The 23485-nt window shown below is 29.8% G+C and overlaps 1 protein-coding gene across 4 annotated transcripts in view; it reads left to right on the top strand.

Annotated features, from left to right (window-relative positions):
• Akt (AKT serine/threonine protein kinase) overlaps positions 1–19364 on the top strand; it is a 46349-nt gene extending 26985 nt beyond the window's left edge. For all 4 annotated transcript variants that reach the window (XM_087152537.1, XM_087152534.1, XM_087152535.1 and 1 more), the window contains exons 9-12: positions 6634–6762; positions 7251–7465; positions 10646–10733; positions 18104–19364. In XM_087152537.1, the coding sequence (XP_087008663.1) occupies positions 6634–6762; positions 7251–7465; positions 10646–10733; positions 18104–18307 (636 nt within the window). In that variant the 3' untranslated portion in view covers positions 18308–19364. The remainder of the gene's footprint in view (positions 1–6633; positions 6763–7250; positions 7466–10645; positions 10734–18103) is intronic.
• The last annotated feature ends 4121 nt before the right edge of the window (positions 19365–23485 follow it).

Raw genomic sequence — 23485 nt, 5'->3', positions numbered from 1 at the left:
CTCTTGTATTCATCAAACTTCATTATGACTTCATGTTTAGTTTTGATTGGATACACTGTAGAGTAATGAGAAAAATCATGGGTAAACACAACAAAGTAATTTGAATCTCCCAGTGATGGCGGTGAAATATTTTCCACTACATCAGAGTGCACAATTTCTAATGTTTCTTCAGCACGTGTGTTAGAGATTTTTGGAAATTTCTTGCGATTCATCTTTCCTTGAATGTACACAGCATGGCTTGTTTGTTTCAAGATTGGATTCTTGTTTACTTTTAGTGGTTATTATGTTTCTCAAAGTGCCTGGGAAAGGGTGTCCTAGCCTGCGATGCCAGAGTCCATTCGATTGGATCGTTGAAATGTATGCTGCAGGACAATCTTCTTCTATAATATATAGTCTTCCCTGTCTTCTAGCTCTCAAAACAATTTCACCAGTTTCTGCCCGTATTTTTGCTTCATGGACAAATTCATTCTTAAAACCTTTTTCTTCAATCCTGCCAATCGGCAGCAAATTTCCACCCAAGTCGGGTACATATAATACATTTGCAAGGTTAATGTTGCTTTTGGTAGAATCTTCTTGTCATGTTTCCTGTTCCGGTAACTTGAACTTTTTCAGAATTCGCCACTTCTACTACTGAGGTGTAATCAGTCAACGATTCGAATTTCTTTCTGTCTGACGTCATGTGCTCTGTAGCACCACTGTCTAGAATCCAGATTGTTGAGTCTTCAGCTTTAAATTTGTTTGTTAATAAGGCCCAGTTCCTTTTTAACACTAGAACGGCCGGACCGGTCATTTTGACCGCAAAACGATTTGAAACGCGTTTAATTTTTTTTGGTTTTCACCGATTTCTTTGATTTTTTCTGACTTTTCCTAAATATTAATAAACATCATCCACAAGAAATTTCACTCATTTATTTTGATTAGTTTTTGTGTAAATTTACAATATACCTAAAATGGCCAATACCGGTCAAAATGACCGGTTTTAGTTATTTCTGTTACTGTCATTTTTAAAGCATCATTAATTATACTAAAATGAAGGGGTGTGAATAGTCGAAAGAAAGATAGAGGGTGACCTTCAGTCACACCTGTTCGAAAGTAATCTGCGCATGCGCGAATCTTTGGAATGTTCGTTTGTCTCCTTCGGAAGGCGTGCATCATATTTAGACTATTGAATTTGAACTCGGAGGTTGTGATATGTTATTTCTAACTAAGTGAGCAAATTTACTGGAAAGTTTTCTTTCTTTTTTTTATCTACATATTGTTTATTATTTATCGTTTCTCTTTCTGTAATTCAAAATGTCCCGGAGAACTGTGGGAAAAAATTTGCTTACTCAAGAAGAAATTTTGCAGATGATGCAAACTATTTCGTCAGATGATTCTGGTTCTGAAGCTAATAATTCTGATAATGAGAAGAATGAATGTAATTTTGATGATGAAAAAGACTCTTTGTATACAATTGATGTTGAAAACTGTGGCGATAAAAGTGATTGTCAATCAAGTTCTAATAGTGATTCTGAACCAGATGAAGAATTATTGCCTGCTCAAAGTCGGAAAAAAGTTCAAGGGAAAAATAAATGCAGTTCTTTCAAACCAAGATTAAGTAAAAAGAGAGATAATTTGAATGATTCTATATTATCTAATAATAACTCTGAGGAAGAAATAACGAAAAATGGAACTGTTTGGAAATATCTTCAGCAAAATATTCCCGGAAGACTGCCCACACAGAATGTTTTGAAGGAAAAAAGTGGACCCACATCGTTTGCGAAAAGAAATATCAACATTAATTCTGCAAGCAGCACATGGCGTCTGCTTATAAATAAAAAGATGTTGAAGCATATACAGAAGTGCACAGAAGCAGAAAGTGCGAGGTGCAAAAATATCAACTGGAAAGTTTCTTTAGAAGAACTAGATGCCTTTATTTCTTTGCTTTATGTTCGAGGTGCTTTACTTGCAAAAGGACTTTCAATTGATGCTTTGTGGTCAAAGAAATGGGGACATAATTATTTTCCTGAAACTATGCCAAGAAATAGATTCAAGGAAATTCTTAGATACCTAAGATTTGATTTGAAATCAATGAGATCGCAGCGGCTAGTGGCTGATAAATTTGCTCTCGTTTCCGAAATTTGGGAGCAATTCATTGAAAATTGCCTATCTTGTTATAAACCTGGAGAAAATATCTGCATTGATGAACAACTGTTTCCAACTAAAGTTAGATGCAAATTTCTTCAATACATGCCAAATAAACCAGATAAATTTGGTATTAAATTTTGGTTAGCTACAGATGTGTCATCAAAATATATTTCGAATGCGTTTCCTTATCTTGGAAAAGATGAGACACGTCCTGAAGCAATGACTGTTGGAGAGCATGCAGTATACAGACTGATGGAGCCATTTTATAATAGTGGGAGAAATGTTACAACGGACAATTTCTTTACCTCCCTGAATTTAGCTCAAAACTTGAAACAGAAAAGCATTAGTTTGGTAGGTACAATCAATAGAGCAAAAAAAGAAATTCCCGAAAGCTTCAAGAAAACAAAGGATGAACTTTTTTCCAGCAAAATAGTGCACAGTAATGGCATAACATTAACCTCATATCAGTGCAAAAAAAGGAAAAATGTCCTTCTTCTGAGCTCCCTCCACCCAAATTTGAATGCATCAAATACAGAGAAAAAGACTCCGGAAGTCATAACATATTACAACTCTACGAAATATGGTGTTGATGTGGTAGATCAGATGGCAAGAAAATATTCTGTGAAATCCTGTTCAAGACGTTGGCCAGTTCATGTATTCTTCAACATTCTTGACTTAGCAGCCATAAATGCGTGGGTTTTATATAAGGAACTGATCGATATCAACATAAGTCGCAGAGACTTTATTTTGAAATTATCAGATGAGTTAAGAAAAAAACATCTTGACATGCGCAAAATAATTCCTAAGAAGGACATTTCAACTGATCCAAAAACGCATGGTATAAAAAGGAAACAATGTCAAGTAGCAGAGAATTGTAAAGGTAATAAAACAGTCAATATGTGTGAAAACTGCAAGAAATATATCTGTGGACCATGTACCGCAAAAGTGAAAAAAATTAGTGTATGTATTTCTTGTGAAAAAGACTGAGCTATCGCTTTTGTGAGTAAATTATTATGTATTCTAATTATTACCCCAATTACTATTAACATATCACAATTAAATAATGATTGTAACATAATAAATATTAAATAGATATTAGCCCGAACACCTCTTATTGTGTTTAAAAAGAGTTAAAATGCATTAAATCTTACTTTAGTACAATTATTTTTTATCATTTAACCACTGACTCAATATGTTTTTTTTTTCAATAAATGAATAAAATTAAATATTTTAGACTATGATTCATATGAGAACATGAAAATAACAATATCTAACCTAATATACCTTAACATTCAATTTTTATCAATGTTTTTAAGGACCGGTCAATTTGACCGCTTATGGCCGTTCTGGGTTTACCGAATATTCGGCCGTCCGAGTGTTAAATCTATAGCAGTCTTGGCACTGCTTTGATTTCTTTGTTGTGCTTCTTCACAATTTTTGGAGATGTGACCCCATTCTTCACAGCTAAAACACCTGACAGTTTTCTTCCAGTTTGAAGCTGTTTCGTTGTTTCTTTTTGTTGTCCATTTCTTCACAGTGTTTGTCTGCATTGGTCTTTTTTGAGTATAGTTTTTTGTGTGAAGTGCACATTCCTCTTGCTCTTCAGCAATGGGCACATTTCTATGTATTCTTTTTTCTTCAACTAAAAGTCTAAACTTCACAATGGTTGTTGTCAAGTTATCTTTGTCCTTTTCTAAGTTCAGGATTAAGCTTTCCTATGATTTCGGCAGACCTATTAACATGACGAGGGCAACTTCCCTGTCGGTGAAAGCGTAACCACCACTCCACAGTTTTCGGTGTATTTCAATCAATCTAGTCAAGTATGATTGAATTGTTTCACCAGGCTTCAAGGCTATGTTAAAGTCCTTCATTAACTGCAAAACATGCAGCAATCCAAATCTAGTGTGCATATCTTTCAATATAACCCACGCATCCCTCGCCTTGGCGCAGTCGCCAATATCATCCAAAAACGTGTCTTCTACAATCAAAAACATTAGGGTTAATGCCTCATCTTTTTTTTTTCTTTTTCTCTCACCTTCGGACATTTCCGTAAGGCCGTAGCCAGGCTCAACTGCCTCCCAGCATTTCTTCTGCACCATCAGTGCGTGGGCACATATTGCCCATGCATGATAATTCTCACCATTTAGCTTCTTCAATTTATAATCTTCCATGGTGGCGAGTTGTGCTATTCTGCTGCTTATCTTCTTATATCCGAATTTCTAATGTTTACTTACACAGAGCTTCGTGCTGATAACGTGTTGAAATTAAATTATAAATAAAAAGATCATTTTTTGAGAGAAATTTTTTTTTAATATTTTGAAAGGAAAAAAAGAAGGCTTCTATTGATACATTTTCTATACAATTAAAAATAAACAGTTGCCAAAATCAAGCGAACAAGACAAGGCAATGCATCAGTCAGACTGCTTACAACAACCTCAATATGCTGATTCCATCAATAACCTCCGGTCCTGGTATTTTATATTCTTTCAATAATAAATTATAATAATCTTGAAAGAAAGATACAAAGCAAAGTTCTTAATATTGGGTACCGTGTAGAGGCAAAAATTATACAGGCGTGATATAGATAGTAGAAGGGTGGGGATATTTTTTAAAATTGTGGATACTTAGTTTTTTTTTTTTTAAACATAAAGATGATAGCTCAAAACTTGTTTACCCTTTCAATTGAGTCTACTACTTTCTATTACATTATTGATTTTTTAATATTCATTATTACTCAATATCTATTGCAAGTCTTAAATGCATAAAATATTAAATAAGCTTTGAGAACTGACACTTGGTGTGAATTCCTTTAATTTTCTGCTATAAAACGTTTTAATTTTGTAAAATTTCAGACTTTACTAATTTAAGAAACTTAATATAAAATTTCTCTCTTGTTAGCACGATCCTGTATCTGAATGAATTCTGTTTAACTGATTTTTTTTTATTGTTTTAAGAAGATTAGCAAATTATTTTTTGTGTCGTCTAAATGTCAATTTTACTATGAATGTTTCTCCTAAATTTTTTTTTAAAGTATATTTTCTAACATATATTTATAAAATATATTTAAAATAAAATTTAAAATATATATATATATATATATATATATATATATATATATATATATATATATATATATATATATATGTGTGTGTGTAAACTTAGGAGGACAATTTAGATTTTTTTGAAAATCTAAATTGTCCTTCTAAGTCCTTTTTTCTCTTTTTCTTTGGCTAAAATTTATTAGGAGGGCAGTTTCAAATTCAAGCCAAAACTAGAATATTGATTCCAAGTTATCAATTTAATCATTTTGCAATGAAGTATAAAATTTCAGTATTGCATAATTTTTAATTTCGTCCTTAAGTGTTAATTTTTTTTTCATTTAATAGTAATTCATACATAATTTTATTAATCAGGGGTCTGTCCAGTGTATATTTACTACCATATAGCGGTACCTTCACAAATTCAACATTAGGAAATTTCGCAAGAAAACTTTTAATAAAGCAAGTTTCCTGGCAAACTCCATTCTCGTTGCAATCTAGGGAAAAGAGGAGCTTTTTTGCTAGATGTCTTTTACGAAAAAGTAGCATTTGTTTGGTCAGATACTGCAATATGGTAAACTTAACCGGTCGCTCACACCATATCAAAGTGAACTTTTTGTTTTAGCTGAGTTTTTTTAAATGAAACAACGAAGGTCTCCATTTGTAAACTTTACAGAAAGTCAAAATTCGAACATTATTATAAACATTTGAACATTATTTTAAACGCTATTGTAAATTTATTCTAATAGACCTTTATTTCTTTATGAAACTTTTTTTTCTTCTCTGTGAAGCTTTTTTCTGTATGACCTGTTGAAAATGTTCTCATAATGAAAATGAGTTTTAGTGCTAGTACTGTTAAATGCATGTTTTTATTAAATTCAAGTTGAAATTCAACTATGGACAATGACTTTTATGGAATTTTAAAATTGGATGCAATTTTAAGCCCACAATTTTACAATAGCAAAATTGCAAAATTATATGGAGAAAAATATACAGAAATTCACCTGTCATAAATGATTTTTATTGCAAGTGACAATTTTTGAAAATATTTTCGTGCTTAACAATATTTTTGTGTTGAGTTTTTAATATAATTTTTAAATTTCACAAATTATGTCTAAATTTTCACAAAATAGGTACCTCTAAAAAAAAAACAGACAAACCCCTGTTAATATTATATACCTATACAGAATGCAGTAGAAAACCCCTAAAATAGCACTATTTTGAAATTTGTGAGCGCTAACTATATATATTTCTGTGTTGTTGTACTTCTAGTTACTGATAGCTAGTCTAAAAAATTGGTCTAGTCTAGAAATAATTTTTTTCTTCTGATAGCTGAGTGACCAGAATTTTTAAGTCTAAAACAAAAGAAGACATGTGCATTTTTCAAATTCATTCTTTAATCAGTTAGCAAAAATAAAGCTAATATTTTAGGAAAATATTTTGATGAAATAATGATTTTTTATTTTAGCTTGAAAACTTACTTCTTGATAAGGATGGTCACATAAAAATAGCTGATTTTGGACTCTGCAAGGAGGATATTAGTTATGGAGCAACAACCAAGACATTTTGTGGGACTCCAGAGTATTTGGCACCAGAGGTCATTGCACTTTTTACTAAAAAATATAAGAAAATTTAACTTAAATATTTTTTTTACATAAATCTGTATTTGTTTTTTTTTTATTCTTCCATTAATATTTTTTGGGATTTTGAATAAAATTCATTTAAATTGGTTCAATTTTTTTAAAAGGAAAAACAATAAAGCTTAAATGTAATCTTGTTGAATTCTGCTTTCCTAATTTTAAGGCTTCTCTTAAAAGATCCTCTTAAGACAAGCCTTTTATCATGTAATAACTAATATGATTTGATTGTCCAATTGCATATGAGAAAAAATGTATCCATAACGTTCAATGATGTTTAAATCAATCAGTTTAAAACAACGCATTAGGTGTGATTGTTTCAATCAAATATACTATGAAACAATATAATTAAGGAATTATTTTGATACTTACCTAATTTTTGTGTACCTTTTCATTGTTGAATTTCTGTTAATCTATCACTTTTCGTTTTCATGCCATTTACTTACAGGTTCTTGAGGATACGCATTATGGCCGTGCTGTTGACTGGTGGGGTCTGGGTGTAGTCATGTACGAAATGATGTGTGGACGGTTGCCATTTTATAACAGAGACCATGACATTCTCTTTGAATTGATACTGATAGAAGAAGTTAAATTTCCTAAGTCACTATCACCTGAAGCTAAGTCTTTGTTAAGTGGATTGCTTGTCAAGGATCCAAAAAAGAGGTGTGCTTTAGTTTCTATTTGTAGATATTACACTTATGATTTGGGGCTAAACAGTGGGGGGGGGGGTCCACGTTCGGCCGCAGAAACTGGTCCTGCTTCCCAGAGGCACAAATGGGAACAATATGCCTTGACTGTCTGTAAGCTGCCACAGCATTGAGTTTAGTTTACATATTACATGGAAAAAAGTGTGAATTCACTGCTGTGAAAACCATTTTGCATTCAGTGCAACTACCCTGAAAAGAGATACGGTGGCTCAGGGGTCGAATTCCAGCCATGGTAGGTCGATTTTGACATCCGGGATTGTTGCAGAATATCATATCTGTTTGTCAATAAAACAAAGTAAAAAGAAAAACGAAGTTTCTGAAGAAATAAGTTTATTTAAAAACATTAGTAAGCAAACAGTCACAAACAGAGTGGCAAAACGGAAAAGAAAGAATACAAAATAAACTGCTTCAACAGAAGCTTAAATACAGATAACGGATGACATGATCCACGCAAGAACGAACAACATCAAATGAAAATAAACTGGTCGATCCCCGTAGACCATGACGTCACCAACGCAAGTTGAATGCATGAGATCTTCGACGACTAACAAAAATCGAACCTTATACCTTTATTTGTCTAACATGCGGCCCCATCTCATGCTTTCAACTTTTACAAAAAAAAATACACACACACACAGTTTATCAAAATCTTCAATGAACTAAAATAATATTAAAATTTTTTTTTTAATTTCTTTAAACTAATACTTAAGTAGTTTCGTTCCTGAAACCATCTAAAAGATTAAACCTTCACAAATACTTTTGAACAAAACTTTTCAACTTCTAACTTAGTTAAAGGTTTTGTAAAAATGTCCGCTAAGTTAAACTTACTCCTAACATATTTAACAGTGAAAAATTTATCATAAATTAAATTTCTTAAAAAATGATACCTTACGTCGATGTGTTTCATTCAACTATTTTCAATAGGTGAATGCAAAAAATCAATAGCAGATTGATTGTCACTAAGTATAATACATTCACTTAAATGTAAGTCTTTTAAATTTAATTCTCCCCACTCATCTATTATACGATTAATCCACATTGCCTCTTTGGCAGCGTCAGTTAAAGTCACATACTCTGATTCCATTGTAGATAGACTCAAACTTTTTTGTTTGAAAGTTTTCCAGAATATCACAGTTTTATCTAAAAACAATATTATACCACCTACTGATATTCTGTCATCCCTGTTAGCAGCAAAATCTGAGTCATAGTAACAATTTACATTTAATTCTTCAATATTTGACAATTTTAAGAAATGATCTTGAGTGTTTTAAACATAACCTAATAATCTTAATAAAGTATTCCAGTGTTTTAAACCTTGGTTTTCTTGAAAATGTGATAATATATTTACCGCATAGGAAATATCCGGTCTTGTGCGATTAGCAATATAAGCCAAACAACCCAAAACGTTCCGAAACGCAGAGTTCGTACAGACTCCTTATACTCCTCAGAAATTAAAAGGTCTCCAAGGAGTACTAGGAACTACTTAGATTTACAAATTAGTCCTTAGAAACTCCTTAGATTATTGTGTTGCATAGATGAACTTACTAAGTACGCTGATTAATTTGTTGTCCAAGCAGGGGAATGAAATGATGACTTAGTTGTGAAAATCTAATAGTTTAAGGAAAACTTAAAAAGAAAAAAAAATTGAATTGGAAGAGTTAGAAAAAAAAAAATAACAGCAAATAATTTTACATGTTACAAGCAAACTTAATTAATGATTTACTGTTTTTTTTTTCTTTGTATAAATGCCTTAGATTTTATGTCTTCAAATTTTAAAATATAAGATTGGTAGGTTTTTATGTTAATCTTTAACATCTGTACTATGTGCTTTAACAAGATTTATTGAAATATTTGAAGCTGGAAAATGTATTTATGTGTGAAAGTGATAGCTTTATTTATTTTTCTTGATGAAGTTTGACAAAGTCAAAATTTATTTCAAAAAGGCTAGAAAAAAATATCTTATGCAAAATATACATTTTTGCAAGTTCTTTATAGTAACTGCTTTTTGATTTAAAAAAAAAAAACTATCTGGTTGTCTTTTATGCAAAGTTTTTAAATTTTGGATTCCTTGGATTTCTTCTTCTGATCTCTGTATGAACCCTGGGCAATTTTGCCATTTCATCCACTTCACTTTTAGAAGATGGACAATCGGCTTTTGATAATAAGTTACCCTTAGTAATTGGCAACGATGAAATAGGAAATTTAAAGCTAGAAAACATTTTACAAACTTTTTGGATGTAACTCTTTTGACGTATTAACATCTCACCATCATTTTGGACAAATTCAACACCTAACAACTTACGAGTTTTTTAATCAAAATTATCACTTAGAAGTTTAATAACACTGTCTACTTCATCTTTAGTTTTAGCAAAAATAATTATGTCATCTACATAAATTATAAGAATTACATTTTTATATACATATGTACAATTACACCAGCTTTGTATCTGATTTCGTAACTTTAAATATCATCTGCTCCAATTAATTAGCACATTTGAGGTCACCCCCTTGAGCCATTAAGATTAAAAAAGGGAAGATCTGATTATTAAGATCAAAAGTTATTTAGGGTGGTCCGTTTTTAATTTTTCGCACTGTGCATGCAAATAATCGTAATACAGTACAGAACCCGTTATCCGGAAATCGGAAAACCAAAAATCCGGAACGAAATTCGATAAATTTTCTTGCCATTTAAAAAAAATAATAAAAAATTTCCTCATAATATTTTACGATTTTTCTTTCTTTTTTTAAAGATGTTTACCTTACCATCATTTTAGAAATAATCATTAGTGTATTACTTCATCGTTTTTTCTTATTTTTAAGATTATTTCCAAATATTTATTTTTTAATTGGATTTAACAATAAAAGAACGGCTTTTTGTAGCGATTCAGAAAAACGGAAAAATCAGTTATCCGGAATAGCGATGTACTCGACTGTTCCGGATAATCGGTTCCCTACTGTATATTTTTTAAGAATGAAATCTTTTTTTACCACAGCTTATTTTAATTTTTTAACACTTAAAATCACAATCTAATCTAATCATTGAAATAATCTAATAAGTCTGTTCTTTAAGCATTAAGTTAAAAAGGTTTTATAGTTAATTGAAAAGTTATATGTATTTTTTATATTTATATTAAAGGCTTGGAGGTGGTCCAGATGATGCAAAAGAAGTTATGCTAGATCCTTTTTTTCGTTCTATGCCATGGCAAGATCTTTTAGAAAAAAAGGTCAAGTTACATTCTATATTATTAACTATATAAGTTTAAAATGTAGAGAAAACATGGAAAAAATTACAGAACAATGAAAAAAGGTTTTAATTGTTCTGTAATTTTATCCATGTTTTCTCTACATTTTGAACTTATTTTTTGAGTTCTAATTACTGGCAGCTTATGCACAGTAAATAAAACTTATTGTTTTTCTTAATTTTCTTCATGTTTTATTTCTTTTTGTATTTATTTATTATGCTATGTATATATAAATTATAATTTAGAAATTAATAATTTCAAAATGTAATGTAAATAGAAAACAGCCTGCAAAAATCAGAGCACATATAACATAAAATATGAGAAAAAGAATGAATTATAAATAAAATAAAATTAAAAATTTTGCCACTCATCAGTAGCCAACATCACTTATCTTTTTAAAGAAATGCTGAGGTTTATATAACAACATGGTAATGTAAACAGCAAAGGGCTGCATCCTACACTGTAAACTGGAACATGAGGAAGGATCAAATAATTTAATCTGAAATCATAGTGCAAACCTTTCAGATTGTCTTACACTAATACAGTGAAGGTGGAAGAAGAAACATTCTGATCGGCGGATATTGAGAAAGGTGCCCTTTACTCTATTTTGTAAAAAGAATCTGAATTTTAAAAAAAGAATTTATTTCCCCCCCCCCCCTTGAATTGTCTTGCTGGTGTTGTCGTATCGCTATATAAAATTGCTTTTTATGTTTAAAATTATAATATTTCTTTCAGAAAATTATAAAATCTATATCATCTCTAAATGTTGATTTGAGAAATATATGAACAATCAACGATTTAAAGGTTAAAAAAGACATTAAGTAGTGACCATATCACCTCAAGTAATCTAGAATAAATATCTAGTGTAAGTAATATTTTTAATGAACAGAATCTTTTATGATTTCCCTGATGCAAGCACAAAGTTTAAAAAAAAAAAAATTTGTGCTTAAGACATATGCTAACAGTTTCATACTTTTCAAAATCAATTGCTTTTCCCGAAATTTTGATTGAAATTATTGCCGCATAATTTAGTCTCTCTTGTATCATTGTGAACCTCGTATAGGTTTTATAAATTTTTATTTGCTAAAAAAACATTCACCATCTACTGCAAATATAGTGGGATTATTAGCAAAATTTTTAAGCTTATATCCACAATTTTGATAAAATATCTTTTAAGTTGTTCTTATTAATGAACATTAATGTATCAATTGGGTCTTATTATTTATTTTTTATAATTCTACAGATTTAAATAATAGTTAAAAAGTTTTTTCCATTCAATATATAACAATTTGTTTAAAATTATTTTTAAAAAAGGCAAAACTGTTGTCCTTGATTGCCGTAACACAATTTATAGGTTCATGAATTTTTTATGCATTCATTCTCTGATTCAGCAATTCACTAAAATTACTTGTCAATAACCAAATTCACTGCTATTTATTGCTGACTCATTGTTAATACACCTTTCACTAATACCATTATTAAATGTTAATGAAATATGTACTATCTTTAAATTAACAATTTAAAATAAAATAAAAATGACCTTTTATTAGATACAATTACAAAAGAATAGATAGTCTTCTTAGTAATTGAAAAATATTAATTAAATTATTGTCATCAAGTAATTTTTGGGGAAGATTAGATATTCTCTACACAAACTAATAGAGGTTATTAAACATGGTGCATCATCATCAGTAGCTCGACAGTCCTCGGTGGACCCTGGCTTTCTCAAGAAGACTGCACCAGTCCTTTCTTCTGCATGCCACGGCTTTCCAGTCTCTGACCTTGATTGTGGTAAAGTCTCTTTGGAGGCAATCTGCCCATCTCAGTCGGGGTCTGCCTCTCTTTCTAGCTCCAGTTGGCCTTGCCAAAAAGATTCTTTTAGTTGTTCTGTCATCATTCATTCTTACAATGTGTCCGGCCCATTTCATGCGCTGAATCTTATGGTACTTCAGAATGTCCGGTTCTCTGAATATCCTGTAGAGTTCAGAGTTAGTTCTCCTTCTCCACACTCCCTTGTCACACACACCACCAAAAATGGACCGGAGTATCTTCCTCTCGAAAGCAGCAATGGTCCTCTCATCAGCTTGGGACAAGGTCCAGGTTTCAGATGCGTAAGTGAGAACTGATCTTATTAGGCTTTTGTATATTAGCAACTTGGTGTCTCTTTTAATGATGTCAGATTTAAGGAATTTTCTTATGCCATAAAAGCACTTGTTGGCTGCAGTTACTCTCTTCCTTACTTCTGTGGAAATTGAGTTTTCGGAGTTGATTTCAGAGCCAAGGTAGGTAAAAGAGCTCACCTTTTCAAACTTATACTCTCCAATCTCGATGTGCGTGGATGTATCGGTATAGTTGATACATTACATATACTTTGTCTTACTCTGATTAATTGAGAGGTGCATTTTTTTGGCCTCTCTTTCCAGGTCCAGGAATGCCTGCTTTAGGTCTTTAGGCGTTCTTGCTATGATATCAATATCATCAGCATAGGCCATAATTTGAACAGATTTTGAGAAAATAGTTCCTCTAGTGTTAATTCCTGAGTCTCTTACTACTTTCTCAAGAACAAGATTGAAAAGAAGGCATGCTAATGCATCGCCCTGTCTTATGCCATTTTTTATTTCAACAGGTTCAGATAAGTTTCCCTGTATTTTGACTCTCAATTTGGTGTCATTTAATGTAGGGGATATTAGTTTCACAAGTTTTTCAGGAATGTTAAAATGTCTCAGATTGTCGATAAGCAGTTCTCTATTAATGCTAAAACATGGTGCATAGCGTTTTTAAAAAATGCTTAATGGTGATTCTTTTCAATTTTCGTTTTTTAAAAGCCCTTAAAAGTGCTTTTTTAATGGGTTGTTTTAAAAAAAATTGCTTAATTTTCCCTTTCAAAAATGAAAATTTTTTCTTTACCATGTCGCTTTTCGCTGCGTATTATGCAAAAGCGTGGTTTTCTCATTGTTCTATTCATCGTTTTCACAATTCATTCCATCGCAATCCACCGTCAGTCCGTAACATATGGTAGCGCCAATCATGTTACATATTTGATTAAATACTTGGGAGTTAATATGTGCGTCAACTGAGCTGGATTCGAAGAGATTTTTGCAATCTCATGTGCAACTCAGTGCTGCATTTTTCAAGATATTCTCAATTTCAGGCTTCATTCTCCACCCTCTGAAATTGAACCAAAATCTCTCGATCTTTTTATGGTGGCTAAAATAATCAAGAAAAGAGTTATTTGTCAGAAACTAGTTATTTTATCATGATCATGTAAAGTCTTTGAAAATTATTTTGCATTTTGTTAAAGTATATAGTGCTTAAACATATTTTTTGAGTGCTTAAAAGGTGCTTTTTTTGTTGAGAGTTGGCTACGCACCCTGTTTAAACTATTGATAAAAATAAACATATGAAAACCTACATACAACGTAAATTGCAGCAATAATAAACGTTTAGATAAATCAGAGGAATTGGAAAGTTGTCAATTCCACTTTTGGCAAATATTTGTAGAGACAAAGAAGTCTTACTTTAGCTTTGCAGAAAATATTGATGTAACTGATTTCAATAAATATCAAATAACATGTAATCAAATATATATAAATATTTTAAAAATGAATTAATGTTACTCGTTATTAACATAAAATTTTGGTTATTGTCTAATTTTTACTAATTATTTTGAAAATTAACCTTTCTGTCTTATTTCTAAATACTACCCTCAAAAAATCTACTGAAATTTGTATGAAAACTTAGATTAAAATTACATTTTAAGACCAAAAATGAGTATTTAATTCTACATTAAAATTTATATAAACTTTCACATTATATTAAGAGAGTATTTAACACACAGGTTCACGTGTGCAATGCAAAAAAAACATTTTGATTTGATTTAATTATCAGTTTTTAACGTACTTGGACTAATTCTTAATATCTAAGGAGGGTGATCTCAAATATGTTAATAGGTTTATTAGTTAATTAGTTATTAATTGGTTTAAGTTACAAGATTAGACACAAAACCAACTGTCCCTGAATAAACATAAATCTTTTTTCAATGAATTATGATGATTACGACTCCTGGCCTCCAAAATATAGGGGCAATCTCAAAAATATTGTTCTAATTGTTTAGTCAGACTCGAAATGACCTTTTATTTTACTTTTTCTGTATTTTCACACAGTTATAAGGTTTGTTAATTTAAAGATAATTTTATGTAAAAAAAATATATATATTTGCACTTGACTTTTTATCCTTTATTAAAAAGTAAGTTAAAGCAAGACAAAAAATATTTTCTAATTGCTTACGTAAATTCCAAAGTGATGTTTCATTAAAGAAAAAAATCCTGGCTATTATCATAAAATTAACATGACATTATTCTCTAAACTGAAAAGAATTTATCTAGAACTAAATGAAAAGAGACCTAAGTCCATATGGTTATTTTCTAGAGTCAGTCGTCCATCTGTTTTTGTCTTGCATTAACTTTTTGTGATTATTCGCTTGAAGCTTAAATAAAACTTTTTCATAGAAAACTTTTAACTCTAAAGAAAGTTAATCTAAGAATAGATAATTAAAAAATAGAAACTTATGCATGTATTTTTCAAACAAACAATATTTTTAAAAAGAAGAAAATCTACAATTTAGTGAACATTAAAGCTTGGTCTTGCTCAGCACTCCGTAACCGAATGCTCCGGTTCGTAGCGTACGGTCCATCTACAACCTTTGCTCTTCACCACCTTGCTATAACTAAACCTAGACTTCCTCAAAATGTTGGTTGTTGTTTACTGCTTATGAGTTATAACAATTTTTGTTTTGTATTGATTGATTTATAATATTGCATTCTTTTTCTCACATTTTGTATATATATTTGCCGTTAAATTTTTATCATTTTTTATGGTAAAAATACTATTTTTTTTTTTTAAAAATTGAGTATAAAAGATTATCAAATTTAATGTTGTATTCAAAATTATTACAGTTGAAGAACAAATTTGCCATTTGACCATTTAATCTGAATGCTATGAAAAAATAACTCATTATATGTTATTCAATTTTGTGTTATATAATTGAAATTAAGGTTTTAAAATAAGTTATTTAAATAACCAGTTTTAAAATAAGTTGAAATCTATATTGGAGTGTACTCTTTTATTCTTTTTATTGAAGTATTTAAATCATTAAAAATATTTTACACACTTCAAGTCACTGATCAATATTTGAAGGGTTTAATCATAGAGCAAGTTTTACTTTTTCTTTTGAGTAGCAAGAAGAAAAACTGATCTGTTTTTCAGGAAAGCAGCCACAATAAAATTTTTACTAGAACTGCAGGCCACCTATTTATTCTGTTATTTCGATACTCCTTCTTTCCCCCTCCCTTATTTTTTTTTTTTTTTTTTCATATTCTATTTACTTCAGTTTACTTAAGAGCCAGGAAAACAAAGACAAAGTTTCAAATGCTGCACGTAAAGTGGCAAAAGTTAATTCTTGCGAATTACGACTTAGTAATGGTATAATTACTTTATTTCATATACAAACACACTTTTATTCGCAAAAATTAAAACGCAGAAACTGAAGTTTTTTCTTCTTAATTTGGTTCTTAACACAAATAAAAGTAAAAACTATTAAAATTCACTGTAATAATAATAAAAAAGGTGTGTTACACTGACTCTATCGCTCTTCGTTAAAAATAAATAAAGCAGAAAGATTAAGTCATGTGAGTTAAACAATACAATCAAAGAATATCATTCGTTTCTATCCAAACGAATGTGTTTTTTCTGTTTATTATTATTCATTTTTTTTATAAATAAATTTCACTATCTGGAAAAAAGTTTGAGTTTTTTGTAATTTCCACAAAAAAAGAAGCATTGTTTATGTTTTTTCTGTAAGATTAGTAATTTTTAATACTATCAAACATGAAAGAAATCTTTATCTGCAGCTAAATCCAATTTTTGTGAAGCTTCTGATTTATAAAGAGAAATTATCTTACTTCGCTTTTACACAGATTTTTTTTCTTCATACTGATGTTTTGAGCTTTTAAATTCAACACACTCTGTTTATATTTGCTATTAAGTACTATTTAATATCTGTTTCAAACAGATCTGTGTCTATTTAATATTTGATTCATTTTAGTATCTGTTCGGAAAGTTTTTCATTTCTTTCCTTCTTTTTGAAATCAGAAACAAGTCCCCAAATTTTCTATTTATACGCAATATTTAGTTCCCAAATTAGATCTTATTTTTTACTATGATTTTATTAACTTGTTTTTGTGTCTGTGAGAATTTACATCAAAAATTTATCTTCATTCTGAATTTTGATTACTTTCCAAATAGAGGGAGCACTCAAATTTTATTAGAAGCTCAGTGCAGAAGAAAATATGTTTCTTGACTACTACAAGCAGAATTTATGGAGATATTAATGCCATCATCAATCAAAATTTTAAAACAATTCTGGATAACTAGAACACTCAAATTTGAATTGGAGCTTATGTTGGATGGCATAGATGATAATTCAAATGATAATTTCAATCATTTCTTTGCCATTATAAGTCCTTAAATATTATTTATCTTTAATCAAAGTTCTGACCACTTTCCAATCATCTAAACTGAGCTCTGAATCTGATGAGTGATCTCTTATAAACACAAATAAAAATTTGGACTACTTTCCGTCTAAACCTAACAAAACTTAAAAAACAGAAAACTAAGATATAAATTTGAAACTATGTTTTTTAAGTGTACTATTAAAGAGTAATTTTATTTATTTTATTATTTTTTTAAAAAAAATGGAAAAAACTCTATTTTTGTCAGACTTAAAACAAGAAAATGTGAGGCTAAATGGAAGAAAAAAATTTATAGTGGCAAGGACTTCAATAATATGAAAATTGCATCAAGGATAATTAAAGCAGGCACAAAAAATAGAAAGAACTTAGAGAAAAACTTACCAATGCATAACAAGGGCTTAAAATTCTTGAATCCTAATGAAAACTAGTTCCTGGAATCCTCAAATATTTTTTTAGTAAAACAATATAATAGTCCAAAGGCTTGCAATATTCTATAAAGTGTGTGTTCATAAATTATCAATCATAAACCATGTATATCAGTTTGGTTAGGTCGTTTTCCAATGTCATTAATTGTTTTGTTTTTTTACTTTCCAAAGGAGTTTTTTGTAAATTATTATTTAAAAATCATGATATCGGTTAAATTTCTTGATTAAAATGTTTTTTTTTCTGACATTGTTATTTTATTGAGTTAAATCCCCCTATTATTTTTATTATTTTCAGAAAATTACAGTTGCTAACCCTGAATTTAAAAAAAGTTGATGCTAAACACAAAAAAAAAAATGTTTTTTTAATCTGAAAAAAAAAAAAATTTTTTTTTTTTAGGTGACGCCTCCTTTTAAACCACAAGTGACCTCTGATACAGATACTCGGTACTTTGATCAAGAATTCACTGGTGAATCAGTTGAATTGACACCTCCTGATCAAGGTCCTCTGAATTCCATTTCTGAAGAAATGGAACAGCCATATTTCCAGCAATTCTCTTTCCACGGAAGCACGGGAACTCTCGGAAAGGGTATCGACCAGTAGCCCCCCCCCCTCTTTACTGGCAATATATAAAATGACATTAGTAAGAATTTCTTTACACTTTGATTCGGTGCTCTAACATTCACCCACTTTGCTTCACTCTATTTTTAAAACGACAGTTTGTTTCCTTGCATTTAAGACAGAAAAACAATGAAAAAAAGAAGAAAAACATTTTTTCAGAAAATAGCTTTTACTCAAAACTGATAGAAGCGCATTCTTTAAAAAAATAATGGTAGAAATCTTTCAAAAATGACGAAAGCCTTTTTTTTTTCCAATAATGAAAGAAGCAATATTGAAGGAAGCAATCTTTTAAAACTGAAAGAAGCATTATTTTAAAAATGATAAAAGCCTTCTTTCAAAAATGATGGAAGCAATCTTTTTCAAAAATAATGGAAGCCTTTTTTTTTTTTGTTCAAAATTGAAGAAAGAATTTTGAAAGCATTTGTTTGAAGTATGCCATATTTACTCCAATAAATGTAAAACCAAAATATAGTGTTGTCTGTGACTAAAAAAAGTTGATGAGAGATGATACAGTGTGATGATGTATTGCAGCTATACATGCATAAACTGTAACTGTGTTCGTGATATACAAAAAAAAGTGGTGCAAAATGCCAACAATGTTTACTGAATCAAAAACATTTTTATAAAGAAATTCCTAAAGTAGTAGAGATTATTTTTTAAGAAAAAACAAATATGTATAATAATCTAACCTGCTTGACTGAGAATGTGCAGAATGAAATACGTATAGAGTGTCAAAGAAAATTATATTACTTCAAATATTTTTGTGAAAAAAAAAAGTTAGATTGAATTTAAAATGTGTTCTGTACAGTTTCAATTTTGTATTTTATTAGGAAGAAAATAATTAAAGAAAATGGTTAGATTTCTACTGATGTTTTGTTTTATGCAAACACAATTTGTTATTAGGATATTATTCTTGTTCAAAATGAATTATTCCTGTTTTTTGCTCTCTTTATTGGCATGAAATTGTTAGCAGTATTTTAACAGATGAATCCTTCCCTAATAAAACTGTTTTATTTTTGATTAAATGCTTTAAAAATTAGTTGAAGATTTTCTTTTTTGATTTAATATATGTCTTTTATGTTATTAAAATGTGCATGTAATCTAACAAAGGCATGTAAACAAAAAATTTTCCATTGATTATTATTACAAAATATAGTTGATTAATGAACACTTTTAATAATATTTTAATGAATAAAGATAGTACTTACCATTTTAAATTTAATTGTTAATAATAATTTACTTTAACATTGACATCACAAAAATTGTTCAGTGAAGAACAAAAATCAGACACAATAGAATTTGTCATTGAATTTAAAAGCTTTTAAAATATTGAACAGAAATAAAAACAGTGTAATTAAAGTTATTACAATTTGTGAAAACATAATAACAGTTTAATAGTATGCTGCTGTGCAATTGAAACATCAGGTAAGCTACAAAAAATTCAAAATTGAGGGTTTTATATATTTGGCATCTTTATATGGTAATTGCACTGCAGTATAGTGTGCTAAATTTTAATTATTTATTTATAGTTTCAGACTAAATGAAAGCAAGTTTGATTTGCAAAGCGATCCAAAAGGAACTGCAAAAACTCTTCAAAGCGAGCAGAGCCATTAATTTCTTCTGATGATTTACATAAAGCTATTAGTTCATATAATTTTTTTTATTTATCTATTTTTTTTCCATGTTAAAAAATATGTTACAGAAAAAATAAAATAATCAATAAATTTTAGTCATCAGAATAATATTCCTTAAGAGTAAGGACAAAGCCTTAGATCTAAAATTGCTTTAAGCAGGCATGAATGTGGACAAAAATGAAAAAAAAATGAACTTTTACACTGGGAGGGAGTGTTCTATGTTATATTGTGATATCAATAAGATATATTATAAGTGGCAGAAGCATTTAGACAGTGAAATTTACATTTTTCTTGAATATAATTTTAAACATCTTTGACCACTACTATATTTAAAAAAAATTGAGCAATGTAGATCATCTCCAGTCAATCATTTTAAATTAAAACAGTCGCTAACTTTCACCTCAAAATCTTCTGATAGATTTTTACCAACATTTTCAGTCACTTCGATTGCTTTTTAACCTACAGGGATGAGATTTTTTCCGCTTTTTAGCAGATTTCCGCTTTTTTCACTTTTATCTCTTGAATTTCAGTTTTTTTTTTATCAAAAATTCAGATTTTTCTAAAAATTTCACTTTTTTTTATAAGCATTCCGCTTTTTCAGAAAATTTACTGATTTTCAAAGCGAAACAGAAAATTCAAACTACATAGCTAGCAATCCTTTCTCATTTTTACTTATTATAGCTATTTTCTCCCCTTTTACTCGCAGCAGATAAGATTTTCCGAATTTTTTACCCGCCCTCCAGATAGATCCGATTTTTGTAGTTCAAACGACAAGCCTTTTAGAGGTCCCAAGCCTGGAATCTACTAATATCTCGATTCTTATTCACACGATTTTAATATCAAACATAGCTTTTCATATTTGCGTGTTGCAATTCTTATTCACGCGATTTGAATATTGTTCGTTGCAATTCTTATTTACGAGATTTAAAAATCAGATATTGTGATTCGTATTTACGCCTTTTTAAAAACCTATATAGCGATTCGTATTCACGCAAGTTTAAGATTAATGTCTAGATTTGCTCATGCGGCTTATAATATCAAACATTGATTTTCGTATTTATACGTGATTTTAAAATAAGGCATTGGGATTCGCATTTACGAATTCTAAAAATTATGCATCATAATTCTTATTTATGCAATCTAAAAATTGCGCATCATGATTCGTATTTATGCGATCTAAAAATTATGAATCATGATTTGTATGTACGCATTTTAAAAATTCTATATCCCAGTTTGTATTTCCTCATTTTCAAAATCGTATATCTAGTTTCATATTCATGTGATTTCAAAATCCATAATTGTTATCCATATTCACGCAATTTTAAAATCAACTATCGCGATTCTAGTAAGAAGTAAATTTTTTTTTTAATTAGTTACTATAAAGGTGACTGTTTTTCTAACGACGATTATTAGTATATAATGTAAGTGTTACAACATCAGAGAAACTGGAAGGGAATATATTCAAAACTTTCATTCCGTGCTTGCAAAGAAGAAAAAATAGGATTTGTCACAAGATGTTTGAAGATGGACTAACGACTAAATATAGCAAACATAAAAGATATAGCAAACGAAAGCAATCACTTAAAAAGGGATTTAATTAATTTATTTTTTTTTAAAAAGAGTTAATTAACTCTTCAAAATTTGATTTATAATTGCCATTATTTATGCTATAAAATGCAAAATTCTTATCAAATATAAAACAATTATCTAAACAGTTGCTGATTGTCATGTAATTTTCGAACTGAAATAGCAATTTCTGTATGTTAAGGAGTTACTATATATTTCTACTTCTACTGATATGTTTCAAAGGGCTCTAGTTAGATTAGACTATAATATGAACATAATGATTCGGTCCATTGTTAAAGTTTTTTTTTTCCAATATAATTTAAAAAGTAATATTACTGATATATTTGCTATAAATCACATAACAGTATTTATTAAAAGAAATGAAATATTAATGTATATTCTCAGTAGTTTTAATTTGCTAAACCAGGTAGTTTTTCAAGTAATAATTGTCTCTTATGTGAACTGAGGAAAAATATAATTTCCAGCTTTATTTTTTCAATTGGTAATTTTTATTTTCACTAAATATTAAGTACAATGTAATCATTTATATAACAATATATTAGTACACAATTGTATGTCAACACATTAGTTATTACCTTAAACTGTCTGGAATTTATTATTAAAGCGTTGCGCTTGCGTAAAATTTACAATCGTGGAAATTCAGCTTTTTTGCCTTTTGGCTAATCTCATCCCTGAACCTATCAAATTTGAATTTATTTTATTCAGCAGCAGCAATTGTACACATTTTATGTTCGCCCATCAAATTTATTTCCATCGTTAAATAAATTCGCCTAACGATGCACCAAGTGAAAAGGAAACAAGTAAACGAAGAACAAATATGTGGTCGGATAAAAGCAGGAACGGCCAAAAATAAGAGCTATCGGAGTCTAGAGAACTGTAATGTACGGATGCGCAAATTCAATACGCGCCACTCCAATGAGGAAAACCCAGGGTCGAATATTGGCGCCCGAAACGAAACGGATTCACAATCAACAACCTCATCCTTTCCGCTCTACAACGGAAGTCAAGGTAACGACGCGCCTGCTCCACCCATTTTTTTCCTCGCAATCATTCTCTTTCAGAAGACTACTGCAGAGAAAAAATTCTTTCCGAGTACGGCTATCGTTCGGTCGACTCGGGGGTCTGTAATAATTGGACCCCCCAAAAAATTATGTTTTTGGAACATGGTGGAAAATTTTAATAATTGAAAGAAAAAAGCGGGCTTTTTCATGGAAGTCTTTCATCTATGTTTAAGAGAATGTTCTGTTAATGAGAAAATTACACGAATTTTGTCATCTATATGAAATTAAATGTACAATCACATTCAAGCATATATTCCCTTCCTGTTAATTAAAAATGAATATTTATTCATTCTGCAGGTTTCAGTCAAAAAATAGCATCTGAATTTAACCCAATGATTATTTTTGTGTAAAATGGGTCAAAGCTTAAAATCCAACGCTTGTCAAAACTTTTAATAATTAATTCACCATAGATTTAGACTGATTTGTATAAAAAATTATAATTTTCTCTTCAACATACCTACTTGAAAAAAATAACTAGCAAATTAAAGCCCTGCCCAGTTGAGTTCTTAAAGGTTATTGCAAACTATATACAGGGTGGCCACCCACCTTGAAAACCTGGAATTATCAGGGAATTTTTTTATACTGGAAAAATCAGGGACTTTTTAAAAAAAAGCTGGAATTTTTTCTTCGATTTTTCTTAATTTTACTAATTTAAATTATTAATAATTTTCTTATTTAAAATTATTTTAACCCTGTTAAACTCCCATGGTTTCTTAAAGAATAGAGAACCTTTCCAGGTCACCTCATTCCCATAAGGTGACCTGGCTAGCACTCTATACCGTGAGTCAAAGATGATAAAATAACATTAAAGAAATAATATTTTAAATAAAATACTTTATAATATTGACACTTTTCTTGTACCCATCCTAAACTTTAAG

The sequence above is a fragment of the Parasteatoda tepidariorum genome, chromosome 9 (genome assembly GCF_982258835.1).
Source record: "Parasteatoda tepidariorum strain Cologne lab strain chromosome 9, Ptep-v5.0, whole genome shotgun sequence".
In the NCBI taxonomy this organism is placed as follows: domain Eukaryota; kingdom Metazoa; phylum Arthropoda; class Arachnida; order Araneae; family Theridiidae; genus Parasteatoda; species Parasteatoda tepidariorum.
This window is presented reverse-complemented; position numbering and strand designations above follow the sequence as displayed.